At 35.7% G+C, this 18,365-nt stretch overlaps 2 protein-coding genes across 8 annotated transcripts; one reads left to right on the top strand and one right to left on the bottom strand.

Annotated features, from left to right (window-relative positions):
- Positions 1–2,549: 2,549 nt before the first annotated feature.
- On the top strand, positions 2,550–6,509 carry LOC122243315 (uncharacterized). Of its 2 annotated transcripts, none has more exons than XM_043000830.2 (2): positions 2,550–2,709; positions 3,841–6,509. In XM_043000830.2, exon 2 carries the CDS (start codon positions 3,854–3,856, stop codon positions 5,213–5,215), a length of 1,362 nt encoding a protein of 453 aa, XP_042856764.2. In that variant the 5' UTR covers positions 2,550–2,709; positions 3,841–3,853; the 3' UTR covers positions 5,216–6,509. The 2 variants fall into 2 exon arrangements, with proteins under 2 accessions (XP_042856764.2, XP_042856765.2); XM_043000831.2 differs by having other exon boundaries at positions 2,557–2,736.
- NO66 (Bifunctional lysine-specific demethylase and histidyl-hydroxylase NO66) lies at positions 5,420–17,003 on the bottom strand. Of its 6 annotated transcripts, XM_043000825.2 has the most exons (14): positions 16,889–17,003; positions 15,687–15,767; positions 14,726–15,302; positions 14,387–14,492; positions 11,977–12,073; positions 11,320–11,540; positions 10,176–10,283; positions 9,644–9,857; positions 8,845–8,982; positions 8,455–8,563; positions 7,864–7,987; positions 7,380–7,566; positions 6,424–6,507; positions 5,420–6,389 (listed from the first exon to the last, which is right to left on the bottom strand). In XM_043000825.2, the coding sequence occupies exons 2-13, from the start codon at positions 15,738–15,740 to the stop codon at positions 6,430–6,432; spliced, it is 2,013 nt and encodes a 670-aa protein (XP_042856759.2). In that variant the 5' UTR covers positions 15,741–15,767; positions 16,889–17,003; the 3' UTR covers positions 5,420–6,389; positions 6,424–6,429. The 6 variants fall into 6 exon arrangements, with proteins under 6 accessions (XP_042856759.2, XP_042856758.2, XP_042856760.2 ...); XM_043000824.2 differs by having other exon boundaries at positions 5,420–6,507; XM_043000826.2 differs by having other exon boundaries at positions 5,420–6,507; positions 16,828–16,952.
- Between the last annotated feature and the right edge of the window lie 1,362 nt (positions 17,004–18,365).

The following is an 18,365-nucleotide window of genomic DNA, read 5'->3' as shown; positions in this document are numbered from 1 at the left end:
TCTTTCTCTCTCTCTCTTCTCTTCTCTTCTCTAGATATGACCCTCTATTTCCTTCTAATTTTCTATATCTTTTTCTCTCTTTTCCTCTCTGCTCTACTTATTTCCCCAAATCCCTTTCTTCCTTCCTCCCTCACACACTCATTCGTACTCCCTCCCTTTTCGTCGCACTCTCTCCTTCCTTCACTCTCGCTCTCTATGTCAGTCGTCTATCTAATACGTGTATTAATATTCAGTATTACACTCTAAGGACGTATATCTCGAGATTAGGCGATCAGGTGTTTTGATTTAGAAATGTTCATCACACTTTTTATCGTATATTCTGTGCATGTATGTGTGTGTGTGTGTGTATATATATGCATATATATATATGTATATATGTATACATATGTATATATATATATATATATATATATATATATATATATATATATATATATATGTATGTATGTATGTATATGTATACTTATACATATGTTTGTATATTATATATATATATATATATATATATATATATATATATATATATATATATATATATATATGTATAATATATATATATATATATGTATATATATATATATATATATATATATATATATATTATATATATATATATATACGTATATGTATAATATATATATGTGTATATACATATATATATATATATATATATATATATATATATCTATATATATATATATATATATATATGTGTGTGGTGTGTGTGTGTGTGTGTGTGTATAACATATATATATATATATATATATATATATTATATATATATATATATATATATATATTATATATATATATGTGTGTGTGTGTGTGTGTGTGTGTGTGTGTATATGTATAATATATATATATGTGTATATGTATAATATATATATGTATATACATACATATATATATATATATATATATATATATATATATATATATATATATATATATATATATGTGTGTGTGTGTGGGTGTGTGTGTGTGTGTGTGTGTGTATGTGTGTGTGTGTGTGTGTACGTATATCATCATATATATACGTTTTAGAGGCCCATATATAATATGCATGAACGCGTGTGTATATTTGTGCAACTGATCATTTTTTTACGTCTCAATCTTCCTCAACAGACCAAAAGTTGATGTCCACATCTTCAAGAACTTACACCCACTCTTGCGTCACCCTAGATCAGCATACTTAAAGACAACCATAATTTCCTTCGCTTTTTGGTGATAGTTGAAAATGCGCATCACGACCATTGAATTTGCATACGCGTTTTGCAATGTAAATAAGATTGGTGGTAATGATAGCAACTATGGTGAAAATAAGGGTGATAATAATTGTGTTTTGATAATATTACTGATAATACTAGTCAACGTAATAATAATGATGTCGGTAATTATTATGATAGCAGCAATAATGATAAGGATAATAATAATGATAATGATTATAACAAATTAATGATATTGATAATGATAACAATAACAATGATGGTATTGATAATGAAAATAATAGGGATGATGATGATAATAATGGTGGTGATGATGACAATTTAGATAATAATAGATTATTACAATGGCAATAAAAACTATTATTATCATTACTTTTTTTGGTATTAGTGATGTCATTACTATTGATATAGTAATACAAGGGAAACTAATACTCATACCATCAATGATAGTGATAAAAATAGTAATCATTAAAAATATGATATGCCTTGACAATACATATAATTAAAAACTAACAAAGAGACAACAGTATGTATTAAGGAAAAAAATATTCCGCAAGAAAATGAACAAAATAAATGTATACATCATATCATAAGATACAGCACAGCAAACTATAACAAACAAACACACTCTATTCTAAAAGACCTCTCAGACAAATAAACAAACAAAAATGGCACACCGGCATTAGGAAATCCGGAAAATATACGATTTCTATTTCTTTTCTTTTTTGTGTGTGGAAGGCATCATCTCCCAAGATTTGTCTAATTACGCTATTTTGATTCTTTATGATCTAGAGTGAGTCTTTTAGTGTGGTGATTTACTGCGAGGAAATCTTTGGTGTGTGTGTGTGTGAGAGAGAGAGAGAGAGAGAGAGAGAGAGAGAGAGAGAGAGAGAGAGAGAGAGAGAGAGAGAGAGAGAGAGAGAGAGAGAGAGAGAGAGAGAGAGACTGTGTGTGCTCGTGTGTATGTTTGAGAGATAGAAAGAGAGAGAAAGTGACGCGTGTGTGTGTGTGTGTGTGTGCGTGCGCGCGCGCGTGCGTACAATGTACGTGCGAGTTCATAAAAGTGTGTGCGTGTACATGGGCGTAGCCAGGATTTGAAAAAAAGGAGGAAGGGGTCCTTACGATCCGCATGACTGAGTTGTTAACTTTTGTGTTTTACCAATATATCCCATTGGTGAACTGCTTCAATAATAAATATGAAGTTAACAATTTACAAATCTTAAAATAAGCCACGCGACCCCTGCATCCGTCTAACTATGGCACTTCGTGTGAATTTTATCCGTGTTCAGTTGTTTCGAAACCTCTCTCAATTCAGTGGTTCATATCATCGACGCATCGAAACAGTTTTCAGCTTCAATCTCGTGAACAACCATACCTTTCTGCAACTGGCTTCGTTTAGCCTTTTTCTTTTTAATTCCAAAGAAGTTTACACTCCATTTTCTCAAATACTGCATCGCCAACTGGGATTCGTACATAAAACTGTGTATGTATTATTACGTGAAGAATAGAAGTGAGTTCATGTAATGGACATTGTGGAATATTTCCATTGCATTACCGATTGATTTTTTTATTTATTATTATTAATATACATATATATAATTATGTGAAATGATATATAGCTGATAAACATATTATGCAGCTCTGAGATTCCAATAGCTTTCTATTATTCTGTTCTTAGAGCCTAGAAGAGTATGTTATGTCACGTATTTTGATATTCAAGCTAATGAATAATTTAATTAATAAATGAAGTTGAATGAACGGGTAGCAAAATAGAGGAAATCTCTTGACATATAATAAAATATAAATCAATTATGTATGTATATAGTGAAAATATTTATTTTCTTGAAACAGTTGTCAATGTGGTTATATTTATGGTCTACTTTTGATTACCTTAAATCAATATCAATTAAGTTAAAGGAAGCAAAAGGTAATTAATTCATACACATATTTCTCTCTTGTATAGCATGAAAGACCCAATACTGAGTTTTTTTAGGCATTTTATCAATTATAAACATCTTTTGTTTGTTTTGTCTGTTGGTATTTTTTTTAGAATGTTTAGACGGGACTATTTTGTTACTGCAAATGACTGTGGATTTATTTACAAAAAAAAGAAAAGAAAAGAAAGAAAGAAAAAAAAAAACTTATGCTATTCTAGACTAGAGGATGACAAACTCTTTGGCATTTATTCATATTTTCAACATAGGTTTCCATAGATATATAGACACAATTGAAAAAAATAACTTGATAGCATAAGAAAATATGAGGAAGACAACAATAATTCTTGACTTGTCATAAATGAAAAATATATTGTAATAAGGGGAGAAAATCTTATGCTTATAGTTAATTGTAGTATTTTGATTGATGTGTACTATGATAAATAGCATGAGCTGTACTATCATTGTGTATTCGCAGAATTAATATTATGTCACTGATAAACCTTAATTCTTAATTAAATTTAATAGGTATTAAGTATTTCTTTCACATGAAAGGAGATATGTAATATAATAATTGTTATTATCTTTACTGTTATTGTGCATTCTATTGATAGTATGTAAATGTCAAATCAATATGATTTCATTCAGTAATTCCAACAAATGTTCCTTTCCATTTTCAGATTTCAACCCAGAATGATTACCTTTGCCACAGTGTCTGTCGTCAGCTCCCTTCTGTTGTGGACAGTCTATCACAATTTCATGATAGATTTCAACAGTCAGCAAATGCCCCAACATTCCCCAGACTGGGACGACATCTCACCTTCGGCCAGAAGCTCCAAATTGAGGGACATCTCGGAAAAAGGGGAAATGTCTCGCGGAAGCCCGAAGTCAGCCGAGGCCAAATCCAATCTAAATGCTCTGAAGAAAGATTATCAGGGAGAACCTGTCACTGACTCATCGTCATCCAAAGGTGTATCCGAGGTTCAGAAGGCTTCCGGGGGAAGATATGAAACATTGTCCTATCCATCTGAAAATAAGGTTTCATTAGAAAGTGATAAAGATAGCAATGATGACGTGAATGACCTACCTGAAAGTTCTGTGGAATCGAGTGGTTTTGCTCAGAAAGATAATGCTGATGACATTTATGAAAGTGAAGATAGTAATGTACATGATATTACCATTTCTGATAATGATGAGATTGATAGATATGATAATGCTGGTAATGATGAAATTCAAGATAATATTCAGATTACTGATGATGAAGATAAGACTGAAAAAGAAGACACTAATGGAATCCAAGACATGACAGAGAAGAGCATCACACAAGACCTAGATGAAGAAGTGGACCGTTTCTCCATTCAAGATAGTACAGAAAAAACAAATGCCACAATCCTGGACGAAATCCACAAATTTACAGACGACCTCCTCAACATAAGTGACAATGTGTTCAAACTCATAGTGGAGAGTGGTTCTCAAGAGATCACAACAGGTCACAAAAACTCAAACAAAAACAAACAAAGATACAATCTGCAAAGACGGTCGACATACGGAAATTCTGCTGGCATTCTGTACTCTCTCGCCAGCTACATTTTCCACATGAAAGATGACAAACCGCTGGAGATTTCAGCAGAGCAACGGATAAATACTGAAAATCTTGACATCTTGGAACCTAGTGTAGATAAAATCAAAGATCCTGCGAATACTCCTCCACACCTAACAGTCCCAGCCGAACCTCAAGAAGAAAAGCAAAAGATAAACCCAAAGATGAACCCAAACGAAGTACAGTTTCCGAGCTCGACGCCAAAGCCGAAAGTCTTCAAGGAAATCATCAAAGTTGGCAATATCAGAAGAGTGAAGACTGAAGGACAAGATGATTTCCTGATATATTTCAGAGGTCTGACTTGGGAAGTGTTTGTAACTCTTGCAGCCGTCGTGGTGGGGTTGCTGCTTCTGTTAATGGTCACAGTTGTGTGGGTGACACAGCACCTTCGCAAGAGAGAGACTCGCAAAAGGCTCTTAAGGATCCAATCAGGGGCGAATCAACAAGCGATATAGTTAATAAAGTGAATAAAATCATTAAAACGGATTAGATTGATCTTGTGCACTGATGCTCAAAATGCTTTATTTTTTTTTTACTATATTCTCTTGTATTTATCTCTAAGATGTGGATATCTAATGTGTGGCAAAAAATTGTTTTTATTGTGTGAGTGCTTGTGGATTTTAATTTTGAAAATGGATTTTAAGGATATTTAGAAACAATTCACAAGTCTGATTTTTATTCAGTTTTTGAAATCCAAGTAAATAAAATGGATAAGAAAAATACAAATTTCAATGCTGTTATCCTTGATATTTAAAACAGTCAATAGATAAAGCAGATCCGGTTCAACTGACTGCATCTGCATTGCTACTATATTCATTACATAGAGTAAAATTTCCCTAAATGTTATATTAAACAAATGCTTCTTGTCTCACCGACATATCACAGTACTTTATTTATCTTCTGCCTTGTCTACAACTCCAAATGAAAATTCCAGAGCAACAATACTGTTACCTTTCATCTCGGTTACAACTTTCCTTGAAAAGAAAATTATTCATAATGATCATGCAATTTTCTGCATATCTAGAAAAGAATACGTTCTTCTGTTGGTTATAGCAGTACTAAAAAAACATACTTTTTTTCTCTAATGGACATATCATAAAAGTCATAACACAAAGATTTGGATATACAAAATGGTTTGTAAATCATAACAAAAAACAAGCTTTTACAATAGACTGTAGAACCAGGCAGATTTTTTAAATTCTGTATTTTGCCTGTATTTGATGTGCACAATAGTCTTTTTTCACAAATTCATATTACCAGAATCTTTCTTGAAATACATGTACCAACATTGTCCTACTTTTCCATTTAAACAATATAAAATGTGCTAATTCTTTAAAGGAAATTGTTATTGTCTTAAATTCACTGTAAAAATAGATTATAAATATTTCAACTTGAAACATAACAAAGAGAAATCAACAAAAGTAAAGATTCACTTTTAACTCATTTAGTCTCAGAAAAGCATATTGGGAAAGTAGTCTCAAACAAAAGGCAAGACATTTCATAAGTAGTCTCATCAAAACAAAGGGCAGGAAAATAAAAATAAAAAGATTCTTCAGTTCCAATAATTCATTATCATCCTCAAGTTTCACATACAGCATTCTAATCCAGTCCAGAATAAATCTATCTACGTATAGATTAGTCGTCGTAACAAAATCTATCTACGCGTAGATTAGTCGTCGTAACAGGCATCTAGCGGCTGTGCTGTTACAAGAAGGCCTCTCTCCCATAATCCACTCACGACAGCCATCTGAACAGGGAGGAAAACCAATGTGAGATTATTTTCAGGCCAACTTGGTTGATTAAAATAGTAAAGTAAACAAAGCGGAGAATTTTCGTACCTACTTGGGTGATGGGGTGGGGGGTGGGGGGAAAAGTAAGTAAAAAGTAATATAATTATCTGGTAAACTTTGTTGATGACCTTTAAAATGTGTGCTGTGGTGATGTTGCAAAAGCAAATCAACCAATATTATATTTTTCAACAAGAGCATTACTTGGGTACTTGTGACCTCCATCATAAGTTCTAAATCCATACAAGGTTCAATGTATACTGGGCTGCAATACTCCCTTTTGTTATAAATATATTAGTACTCTGTATGCATAGGGGTCAATCATTTTATGGGTCTATGTGTGTATATGAAAAAAAAAATAGTGCTTGATGCTCACAGAACCACAAGGAATTGTGTATTTTTTTCCATTTTTTGCATTAAATATGAACATAAAAAAATATACTACATATCAAAAGCTATAACTGAACTATATTGCTAAAACTCTTAACAGATTCATTTACAAAACAGGGTGTGTGATTTTTAAATTGTAAACATTTTTGCCTTTTATTTCTGTTTCTTCTCTTCACAAAGTGTACTCTTAAACCTTTGAACTGACCTCACCTTCAGCATTATATGGGAAATAAATACAATAATTAAAAAGAAAAAAAGTTGAAGAAAATGAAGCCAAGCATCTTTAAACCTGCTCTTGCTTTGCTCTGCACGTAAAAATATTACTAAACCTCATTTTCTGCTCCTTCAACACAACCAAAATGAAATATTAATAAAACAATCGATCAATCATAGATAAATATTTGGTATTGTCACTCCCAAATACAAGGAAAACTCCACTCACCTTTTCACTCTCTTCCTCAAGAGGTAAGTTTTCGATGGTAATATACTTAGGGTAGGCATGAAGCAGTGCCTCCACTACCGGCGCACTCTCTGGCACAAGCTCGAGGTACTGTGGGTCTTCCGCATGGTATTCTCGGCTATTTTCCAGTGTGTGGTATAAGCGCACGTTGTCTGCTTCGACAACAACACTGTGGGTAAAGTGGGTGTGGTTGTGAGCACATCATTCTTTCAATATGTAACAATAATGTCTAAAAATGAACCATGTACAAATTGGATATTGCATTGGAATTTCATTCAATAATTTTTTTTTTTTTTACAGAAAACAAGAAATGTCATACATGTCAACCTAAAATGCCTGAATTCATTATATATATATTATAAAAAAAAATATTCACCTCAAAAATGGAAGTCAAAATAAATAAAACCAGAAATAGACACAACTAAAAAACAAATAAATAAATAAATAAAAACAGGCGATACTTTACCGTAGACAATTTCCCCGAATCAGTCTCACTGGAGTGTCCGGGCCCAGTTCCACACGATTCACAACCCTCCTCTTTGTCTTGCACCACTTCTCCCCACCTCCATATACACTGCAAGACTTGTCAACTGTTGGTTTGGGAATGGAGAGAGTTAGTTTTGCTGTGGGTCTTCTAGGAAATTTGTCCATCATTATTATTGATGATGATGATGATGATGATGATGATGATGATGATGATGATGGTGATGATGGTGGTGATGATGATGATGATGATGATGATGATGATGATGATGATGATGATGGTGGTGATGGTGGTGGTGATGGTGGTGATGATGAACCTTGGTGAATACTCAAACATAAATTTTCACACTTGATCTGAATTATCCACCATCAACCATAACAAATATAACACTATCTGAACAAACCCATTATCAGGTCTTCCAAAATAAATAAATCAAGAAACTCAACAATTCAAATAATAATAATGACAATAATCAATATCATCATCATCACAATATACACTTTTTGAAACATACATTTCTTTCACAAATCTAGACTGAACACCTAAACTGGAAAAACGAAACCACAAACTCACCAGCCTTGAGGAAAGGAGGTAAACAATCGTGCATAAACCCAGCTCCCATCTGGTCGACGGCAGCGTCTATGGGTGCCGTTTCTAACATCCTTCCCACCATCTCACCGACCTGTGGATTATTATTATTTTATTTTTTTCAATTATGTGAGGAAGAATGTAAACGAGAATGATGAGGTATTTTTCTGAAGTATATCTGTTTTGTGGGAGGAGGAGGGAGGAGGAGAGAGGAGGAAAGTTAGAGGGAGGGGGCAAGGGGGAGGAAGAAGGGGGAGTAAGGAGTGAGGAGTGAGGGAGGAAGAAGAAGGAGGAGGAGGAGGAAGAGGAAGAGGAGGAGGTTACTTGTAATAGTAACAAAATATAAAAAAAAAAGTTACAGGCACTTTAACAAACCTTTTTAATAAATGCTTCACGACCTGCAATGTTGTGGTCCATGTTGGCAATTCCCATGCAGTCGAGATAATTTCGAGGCAAACCCTTACGGAACTCTACGTCTTCTGCCATTGCTGCGCTCACTGCTTGTGGGAGCATCTGCAATGTTACAAATGTCATTAAAAATACTGGGTGAATTAAATCTTAAAAGTACTCTTGTTACTTGAGAATTTGGGATTTAAATAGACTGTGTGGACTTGAAATACTTTTAACCCATTCACGCCGGGGCTGTTCCGGCTCTGAATTCCCAGGCGCACTAGCCGTGAGCCTGGGCTGTCCGCTCACTCACCCCAAGCGCCGGCCTTGACCAAATATCTTGTCACTAGCGTCTGACCCAAAAACCACGAAATGTGTCAGCACGTCATCCGGCGCGAATGGGTTAAAAAGCAGTTTCAAAGACATATACACATATACATCCTCCATTTTCTCTTTTCCGCCCTCCTAATGGCTGCACCTGCAAGCCATAGTTCAATGTTCTTTTTATATGAGATGTCCTTATAGTACTCATATGCACTGCACACATACACATATGCCTGTGTCCCACACCATCTACACACACATTCTCCTCCCTTCTCTTCCTCATCCAAATATCCTTACTTTCTGCAGGAAAAGGCCCCAAACTTTCTTCCCTGATATGAGATGACCATACTGTGCACAGGCACACAAAAATATAAAAATACTGACTCATTCACTCAGGCACTCACACTCACTTAATCACTATGTTCCTTTCTCCCTTCTCAACCCAACCCAACACCCTAACCTTCTGCAGGAAATGGCCCCACGTGTTCTTCTGATATGTGGAAACCGTGATATGCAAGGAGTGGTGTCCCTCGACTGTGTGTCCCTGGTGGATGAAGCCTCGGGGGAAATACAGAAGGTCGCCCTCTTCTAGGGTTACATCTAGGATGGGTTCGCCAACCTCATTCGCATCCAAGTTGCCACTGGAGTCTACTGGGAGCACCTCGTCTTCAGTTCTGGAAAGAGGGAGTCAGGTGTTCTTTAATGGAATCTGGGAACTCTTCTATGGTCTCTTAATAATCCCCTGCTTCTCCCTCTCCTTTTTTTATCTATTTTGTTTTTGAAAATTCAAAATCTCCATTAGCAATTCCTTAACTCTTTTTCCACTTCATAATAATGTTGGAAATCCCTATCATATCCCATCAAAACCAATGCTTTTAGCAAGTAATTAGTATCAAGTAGTCACAGAAGTAGAACTTTATACCACAGCTTTACCTTCACATAACCACCCATAAATCTGAGATAAAATTATAAAAACAATCTTCTTAAATCACCTAGGACTGTAAACACGCCATCTCTTCTTTCCTTCCAGTTGCAATATAAAGGCTTCAATATCATCCCAGTGAGGTGCAAAGCCTTGGGTATCAGGTGGAGTTAAATATCTGCAAAAAGAAGAGGTATAAACAAAAAAAAATTGATAAAAAAATAGGGTCTCTCTACTGTAGAAAATGAACTACATAAAGCAAAAGATATTGTTTTCACAACAATTATTTTCAGTCTTTCTTTGTAAATAGTTTTTTTTATTCTCTCTACAAAGGACACCTTTGTTAATTCAATGCATTGAAATTTTAGTTGTACTCACACACACACACTCACACATCCACATGTGCATAGACACAGAGACACATAAAGACACAAAGACACACAGAGACAGACAGACACACAAAGAAAAGGAAAAAGAAAAAGAAAAAGAAAAAAAGAAAAAAAGAAAAGAAATGAAATGAAAGGAAAAGGAAAAGGAAAAGGAAGGAAGGAAGGGAAGGGAAGGAGGGAAAAGGAAGGAAGGAAAGGAAGGGAAAGGAAGAGAAGAGAACGGAAGGGAAAGGAAGGGAAGGAAGGAAAGGAAAGGAAAGGAAAGGAAAGGAAAGGAAAGGAAAGGAAAGGAAAGGAAAGGAAAGGAAAGGAAAGGAAAAGAAAAAGAAAAAGAAAGGAAACAAAAACAAAAACAAAAAGAAAAAAAAAGGAAAGGAAAGGAAAGGAAAGGAAAGGAAAGGAAACAAAAAGAAAAAGAAAAAGAAAAAGAAAAGAAAGAAAGAAAAGAAAGAAACGAAAAGAAAAAAGAAAGAAAAGAAAAGAAAAGAAAAAAAGAAAAGAAAGAAAAGAGAAGAGAAGAGAAGAGAAGAGAAGAGAAGAGAAGAGAAGAGAAGAGAAGAGAAGAGAAGAGAAGAGAAGAGAAGAGAAAAGAAAAGAAAAGAAAAGAAAAGAAAAGAAAAGAAAAGAAAAGAAAAGAAAAGAAAAGAAAAGAAAAAGAAAAGAAAAGAAAAGAAAAGAAAAGAAAAGAAAAGAAAAGAAAAGAGAAAAGAAAAGAAAAGAAAAGAATCCATTTATTCTAAACACTCACCTCACACAATTTATCATCAAACTCAGCACCCTACAACCACCAAGGCTCCTAAACACAAGACATACCCCTCAACTTACACATTGGCACCGCAGAATGAATTGAAGTACTCCTGGAGGGTCGCAAGCAGCTTCCAAACCCGAGCGTGGAAGGTCTGTGGGTTGAGCATACGTACACTGCACCCGTTGTTGTAGTAGTCCCAGACCACGGGTGCGTGAGCTTGGCCTATGGGGTTGTGCGTCTCCCGCTTGCCATTGCTGTATGAGGTGATGTCAAGGTTCTTGGAGTACTGCACGACGTTCTGTTTATACGGTATGAAGGAATTGAAAAATTACCAAAATATGATAAAAAGCTCAATATAGAAAAAAAGTGATTTCAATTACTTTTAATACATTCTTTACACAGTTTGGTGGGACAGACTTCTAACATTTTCTATTACAATAGCAATATATGGAAGAAAGACAAAATCTCCACGTTATAAGGTATGGAGGAGCTTAATCTATCTATCTATCTATTGACTAATATTTATCTATGTCTATCTTCTTCATAAACTATAGGTTTGTCAAATGAAAGCAAATAACCATAATAATCCTACAATTAAAAGCTTACAGACTCATCAATCAATATAATAAATTGCTCAAAAGAGAGTTTAAACAACTGGCCAAACCATAAAAAATGTAAAATCTACATTTGAAAAAAAAACAATAAATAGAATAAGTAATATTATTCCAACTTACATTATGGAGGATCTTATCCAAATCTGCCGTAGTAAAGAGACTCTCATAGTACCCGCTCTCCCGTTTGATGTGCAAGGGTCCCTGCTCCCAATACTTGCTGTAAGGGAAAAATCACAAAATCGGATTACTATACTGAAAATCATGCAATATATAAGGTGTACAATACTCTAATTCATACTTTGTGATAACTACAATGACAATATAATAATTTCAACTGTTAATGCAACTGTCTAATGATAACCCCTTCGACACGATGACGCGTATACTGCGTCATCGCAGCGCTCGCGTCAAATCCGAGGACGCGCATACTGCGTCATGGCTCAGTTCTGGTGGAATTGCGTTTTCTTTCTTCCGGATACTGTACGAGATCTTTCAGAATAGAGGTCGGATATGATACGATATATTACTTGACTTTTATTATTAATGATTTATTACATAAGAGTGGGATTTGCTTATACCAGGGGAGGCATTGATGGGCCCTGCTAGCAATCATTTTATTATTTATTTATGGAACATTATGTAAAAATATAAAACATATTATGATTAGTTTACCATACTATTTCAATCGTTTTCTTTGGTTATCTGAGTGAGGCCTCCCACCAAGGTCACTCTTTCCATCTTCCTCCCAACCCATGTAAATAACTTGTCACATGCATATGGGGGAAGAGGTTAACTATGCATATTTTGATATATAACACATGATGATTATGTTGAGGTTTTGGCTATAAACTTATAGAGGTTTTGGCTTAAAACTTGTCATATTCAGTAGCGACGTTTAAAATTTGGCGCGCGCCGGCAGCTCGGATACGGCGCGAGGAGCGTTTTCTACTGCCCGGAGTGAAGGGGTTAAGAAGAACAAGAACAACAATAACAATAATAAAATGAACAAGAACAAGAAGAAGAAAAACAAGAAGAAATTCTGGTGCCTCTAATTTTGAAGGTTTCAATCCAATGATAAAAATAACAATGACAGATGTGAAACCTGAAAATTAAACAACTGCATTTACCAAAGGCGACTCCAAAATTATGAGACATGTTTGAAAGCAAGGTGGTGTTTCTCTTTTGTGGTTACAAGTCTTCTATGAGATGCTACCATATTCTAATCTCTAAAATTGTATTTCTAAAAAGATTTATAAAGAAAAAATAATAATTAACATTTCATTGCTATACCTTGAATATATTACTGTTAATAATGTACAGACCCATTGCTAGCATCATCAATATTGACAAAAAATAAAAAGGAAAAGAAATATCATTAACCCATTGCGGACGGGTGTCATGACATACATGACACAGGAGCTTTGGCCTGACGACAGGCATCATGATGTTCTTGATTTGAATACGCTTGGCTAAAAAGACGACGGAAATGTTTTCACGCAGAAACTCGGAATTATCGTCTGACTAGAAAAACGACAATTCGCTCAAAAATTGACAATTTTTCAGAAAACTGACAGAAAAGTGCTAGTGTGACAGGCTCTATCAGTGCTGCATTGAACTAAAATTGTAGTATATGATCCATATCGGCTCATTATTTTCTTTATACTCAGTGTGATAGAAGTATTGCAGTCTTATAGGAGGGCAAAAAGCAACTTCATTTTTTCGTATTCTTGTGCTGTCATGAACATATACAAAACATATAACCACCTACAATGAAGATAACATGAAGAGGTAGGGAAGAGGAATGAAACCTGTGCTTGTGACTGTGAGTGCCACAGTGATAGGCCTCCATATTGGTACAGGAGTACATTTTAGACACTGGGTATGGATTGAGTCACCTTCCTCTCCTCATTCTACCTGCACAACCTTCATCGGAGGTAGAGACCATGAATGGGTGCCATTCAAGGCTTTCTCTCCTGCTGGTGCTAGGAAAATATGGTGCCATCTAGGTTTTTGACGTTAAGTTAGTTTAATTTTAATATTACAGTAATTACAGTAATTATGACAGCAGTTGCCATCATCACTTACTCCTTTTTCATAGCACAATCAAATAGCACAGTGATCCAAAATCCTGTACATCATGACGCCCGTCATCAGGCCAAAGCTCTTACATCATGTATGTCATGACACCCATCCGCAATGGGTTAATATCACAATTAATATAAAAATTCCACACCATCACCCTGGACATCTTTACTTTTACAAAAACACAATTTGATAAAATAACATATGTACCAAAAAAACATATTACAAAAAAAAGCAAGACATAGCAATTATAATCAAAATATATTGCAGTTAAAAAATACCACAATTCATTAATATGAAAATGAACAAGCTTATATCTTATTCTATAAAAGCAGCATCAATATTAAAACTACAGACTATGATAAAGAATCAATAAACAAAGAAACAAATTAGAGAAAAACACTAATACAAAAAAAGGGGAAATTTTTTAAAAATAATTTCATCTTACCTAAAGAAATCTTTCTCGCTGTAAGGATGAATTATCCAATGGAAGGATTCCCTTCCCTCCTCTCGGCTGTCCTCTGTGTTCTTGGCTCCGATGTCCTCTCCCGACACTGGGGAAAAACGTCATTATTGTAAGATAGTCTTTTTTTAATGTCTAAATAATCATATGAACATCTTACCAAAACAGAGTTACACTTTTTCATAATTTATCAAAACACACACACATCAAAAAAGTTATTCAAAAAATAATTAAAACTCATTACTTCCACTCATTCATTGAATAATAGTAAAGAGAGTGGAAGAAAACAAGGTCCAGGTCCCACCCAAACAAATATAAACTTACATGCTTCAACCTCCATTTCATTCTCATCATCTGCCTCTGGTAACAGCTCTTCCATGACTATTGCTCCATTAAGGCTCCCATTCTGCTGCGCAACTTCTACTTCCTTCTTCTTCTTCTTCTTCTTTCCCTCAACGTTCTTCCCTTTGTTCTCTTTCTTTGTGTTATTCTCCTTCTTGCCATTGACGCTGTTCTTACCCGTCTTCTCAGGGCTTGTTTTGTTCTTCTTCTTGGTCACCTTCTTGCCGTTAGTCACGGTCGTCTCTTCCTGCTTCGCGGCTTTCTCCTTCGCTTTCTCTTCGAGAGCCTGCTGTTCTTGAGCCTTCTTGAGCAACTTTGCCTTTTGGTTTTCTCTGCCGTAAGACACCTTCTTCGACAACATATCGGCTTCCCTGTACAGCATCTTCCATTTAGCGACCTTCTTACCTCCCTTTGCCTTGCCCTTTACTCCATTTGCCTTGCCCTTTACTCCATTTGCCTTGCCCTTTACTCCATTTGCCTTGCTGTTGTTGGTTGCTGCTTGACCCACAGGACTACCCTTCTTCTTGGCATTCTTCTTGACCTTCCCACCATCTCTGGTCTTTGGGTGACGGGGAAAATGACGTCAATTTCAAAATCAAAAGTAAATAAAGAGATTTCTCTATTGTTTTCTTTTTTGCACTAAGAACTCTTAAGAAGCTATTACACCAATGTCAAACTGATAATATAAATGAAGCAAGATGACCTTTCTTCATCAGTTGGCAATAAAGTCTTAATGAATAGGTTAATATTCCTTATCCTTTGAGAAATGTACATGAAAGATCACAGCAACAATAATAAATAATTCAAAAGATTACAATAACTAACACACATCAATGATCAAAGAGTCACCTTTAAATACCTATACTTAAAAAACTTTTTATTCATCTACATATATAAGCCAAGTTATACTTTGAGAAATTGAAAACTGATTTTATAGTCTTACCATTGTTCCTCGGTAAACTGCTACAGCCGACACAGTATCTTTAGGAGCTTTCATGCTGGCAGCTGGTCTCAAGTCTTGTTCCTGTGAAAGCAGTACATTATTACAATATTTGTACTTTCAATAGTTTTGTACAAAGACACTGGACAATTGATTATTCAAGGGGAACCAAGTCACAGTTTTACCTCAAGATGCTTTAAATTTTATCCTTTTTGCATTTCATACAGTGGAGCACACAAACACATAAAGTGGGTCTTTTTTTTCTCATAATCATGCTGGCTGTGTTCTGTGATAGGCCTACAATCTCAAATCAAGCATGATCCTAATACATTGTTGAACGTTCTTCACATTTTACTCTATGACCAACAAATCTTCAATGCATACTGCTTACCTAAATAAATTTGACGACGTATCTAAAGTGTGGACTATAACTTGTCTGAGCTTTCACAAGCATCTGATATATAAGCATCTACTAAACATGAAAAAGATATGATAAAGACAATAAAACATGTCAATGTCACAAAACAAGACCCATTTGCTATTTAGAGAGGATTCTGCTTCCTACAACCTCTAGTAAGGGTTGGCTGACATCCTCTATGCTCTATCTAGTCTATAAAATCTTCAATTATATATGTTCTCATACGACAGAGTCTGGGTAGGTCACCAAAATATAAAGGAATACTTGATTGAATGTGGGTCAAGCATCCTTTTTGACTAATATATTTCATGCCCTTCTCATCTACCAATATGACATACCCGGATATTGGTACGCAAACCGAAATGACAAAACTCATGAGCCTTTGAAATATCCATTGGTTATAAGATATAATGGATCAGCTTGACAGTTCAAACCATATTGGACAAAAGCTCAAATTCATGATGTACGACTAAGAGTAATGACTAGTATATTGCGACTAGCTTATATGTTCTATTTACTCTAGATTTAGTCCTATACAAATACCAACATCTCAAAACTTATATCATACTTAACTTACTCGAACACAACCACCAGCATTAATTTGTAAGACATTCCTCCTCTAACAAATAATCACCAATAACACGCCTTCACATACCTAATTCCTTCAAACAGATAACCACACGTACAATACTCATCAAACTACATCTGAACCGCCAAACCTCACACCTTCTACCCTCCTACAACGTGCAAAAAAGACAAAAATAATAGGAAATTTGATCAGTCGTACCACCTCCTCTGAGACCACGTGGAGAACATGTAAACAAAACGAGTGTCGCCGATGGTCGAGCCGGGCCGAAACGCGGTCGATTTAAATCCGCGTTTGTCGTATGAATTTAATTGTCTTTATTTTAGGGGATAGAAGACATTTATATCATATATAGATCTAGGATGGGGTGATTGGGGATTGTTGCTATGTGTGTGTTTTGATTCTTATTTTGTGTGGTTTGTATATATTGTTTTCTTGTTGGTGTTGTGTGGCAGCGAGATGTAAAGGGAGGATAACTATATGTGTATAAGGAGGGTTAATGTAATTTAATCGATAGACTCGTAAATACAAAAAATAAATAAGATAATGCATAAGTGTTGTTATACAAATATGTATGCATTTATATATATACAAATATATATATACATGTAGAAGAAATATACATATATTTCTTTACCGTACATACATGAACATAAGTGTATCTGTGTATGAAATTTTCGCGATTTACACACATACAAACACATACACACTCACACACACACACACACACACACACACACACACACACACACACACATACATAGATAGATAGATAGATAGATAGATAGGTATATCCATATCTATACCCATATATCTATATCTATGTCTATATATATAAATATATATATATATATATATATATATATATATATATATATATATATATGAGGAAGAGGAGGAGGAAGAGGAGGAGGAGGAAGAGGAGGAGGAGAAGAAGAAGAAGAGGAGAGGAAAGAGGAGAGGAGAGAAGAGAGGGAAGGAGGAGAGAAGAAGAGGAAAAGGAAGAGGAGAGGAAAGGAGGAGGAGAGGAGAGAGAGGAGAGAGGAGGAGAGGAGGAGGAGAGTAGAAGAGGGAGGAGGAAGGAGGGAGAGGAGGAGGAGGGGAGGAGGAGGAGGAGGAGGAGAGGAGAAGGGAGGAGAAGAGGGGAAGAAAGGAGGAGAAGAGGAGAGGAGAGAGGAGAGGAGAGGAGGAGGAGGAGAAGGAGGAGGAGAAGGAGAAGGAGAAAGAGGAGGAGAAGGAGAAGGAGGAGGAGGAGGAGGAGAAGAAGAAGAAGAGGAGGAGGAGGAGGAAGGGGAGGGGTAGGAGAATGATGATGATGATGATGATAAGGAGGAGGAGGAGGAGAATGAGGAGGAAGAGGGGGAGGAGGAGAAGGAAAAGGAGGAAGAAGAGGAGGATGAGGATGAGGAGCTGGAGGAGGAGGAGGAAGATGAGGAATTGGAAGAGGAGGGGGAGGAGGAGGAGGAGAAATAGGAGGAAGAGGGGGAGGGGGAGGAGGAGGAGGAGGAGGAGGAGGAGGAGGAGGAGGAGGAAGAGGAGAAATAGGAGGAAGAGGAGGAGGAGGAGGAGGACGTCTCGGGAACTGGGACGAGAAGATGGCTCCCAGAAGGAGGATTGAATAGGGAAGAAGAGGAGGAAAGGAATAGTGGTGGAGCAGGAGGAAAAGGAAAAGACGAAG

This window comes from Penaeus japonicus, unplaced genomic scaffold (genome assembly GCF_977035675.1).
Source record: "Penaeus japonicus unplaced genomic scaffold, GWHDUDI00000001_assembly GWHDUDI00000036, whole genome shotgun sequence".
In the NCBI taxonomy this organism is placed as follows: Eukaryota; Metazoa; Arthropoda; class Malacostraca; order Decapoda; family Penaeidae; genus Penaeus; species Penaeus japonicus.
Note: the sequence above shows the minus strand (reverse complement) of the source record. Positions and strands in the feature narration are given on the sequence as shown.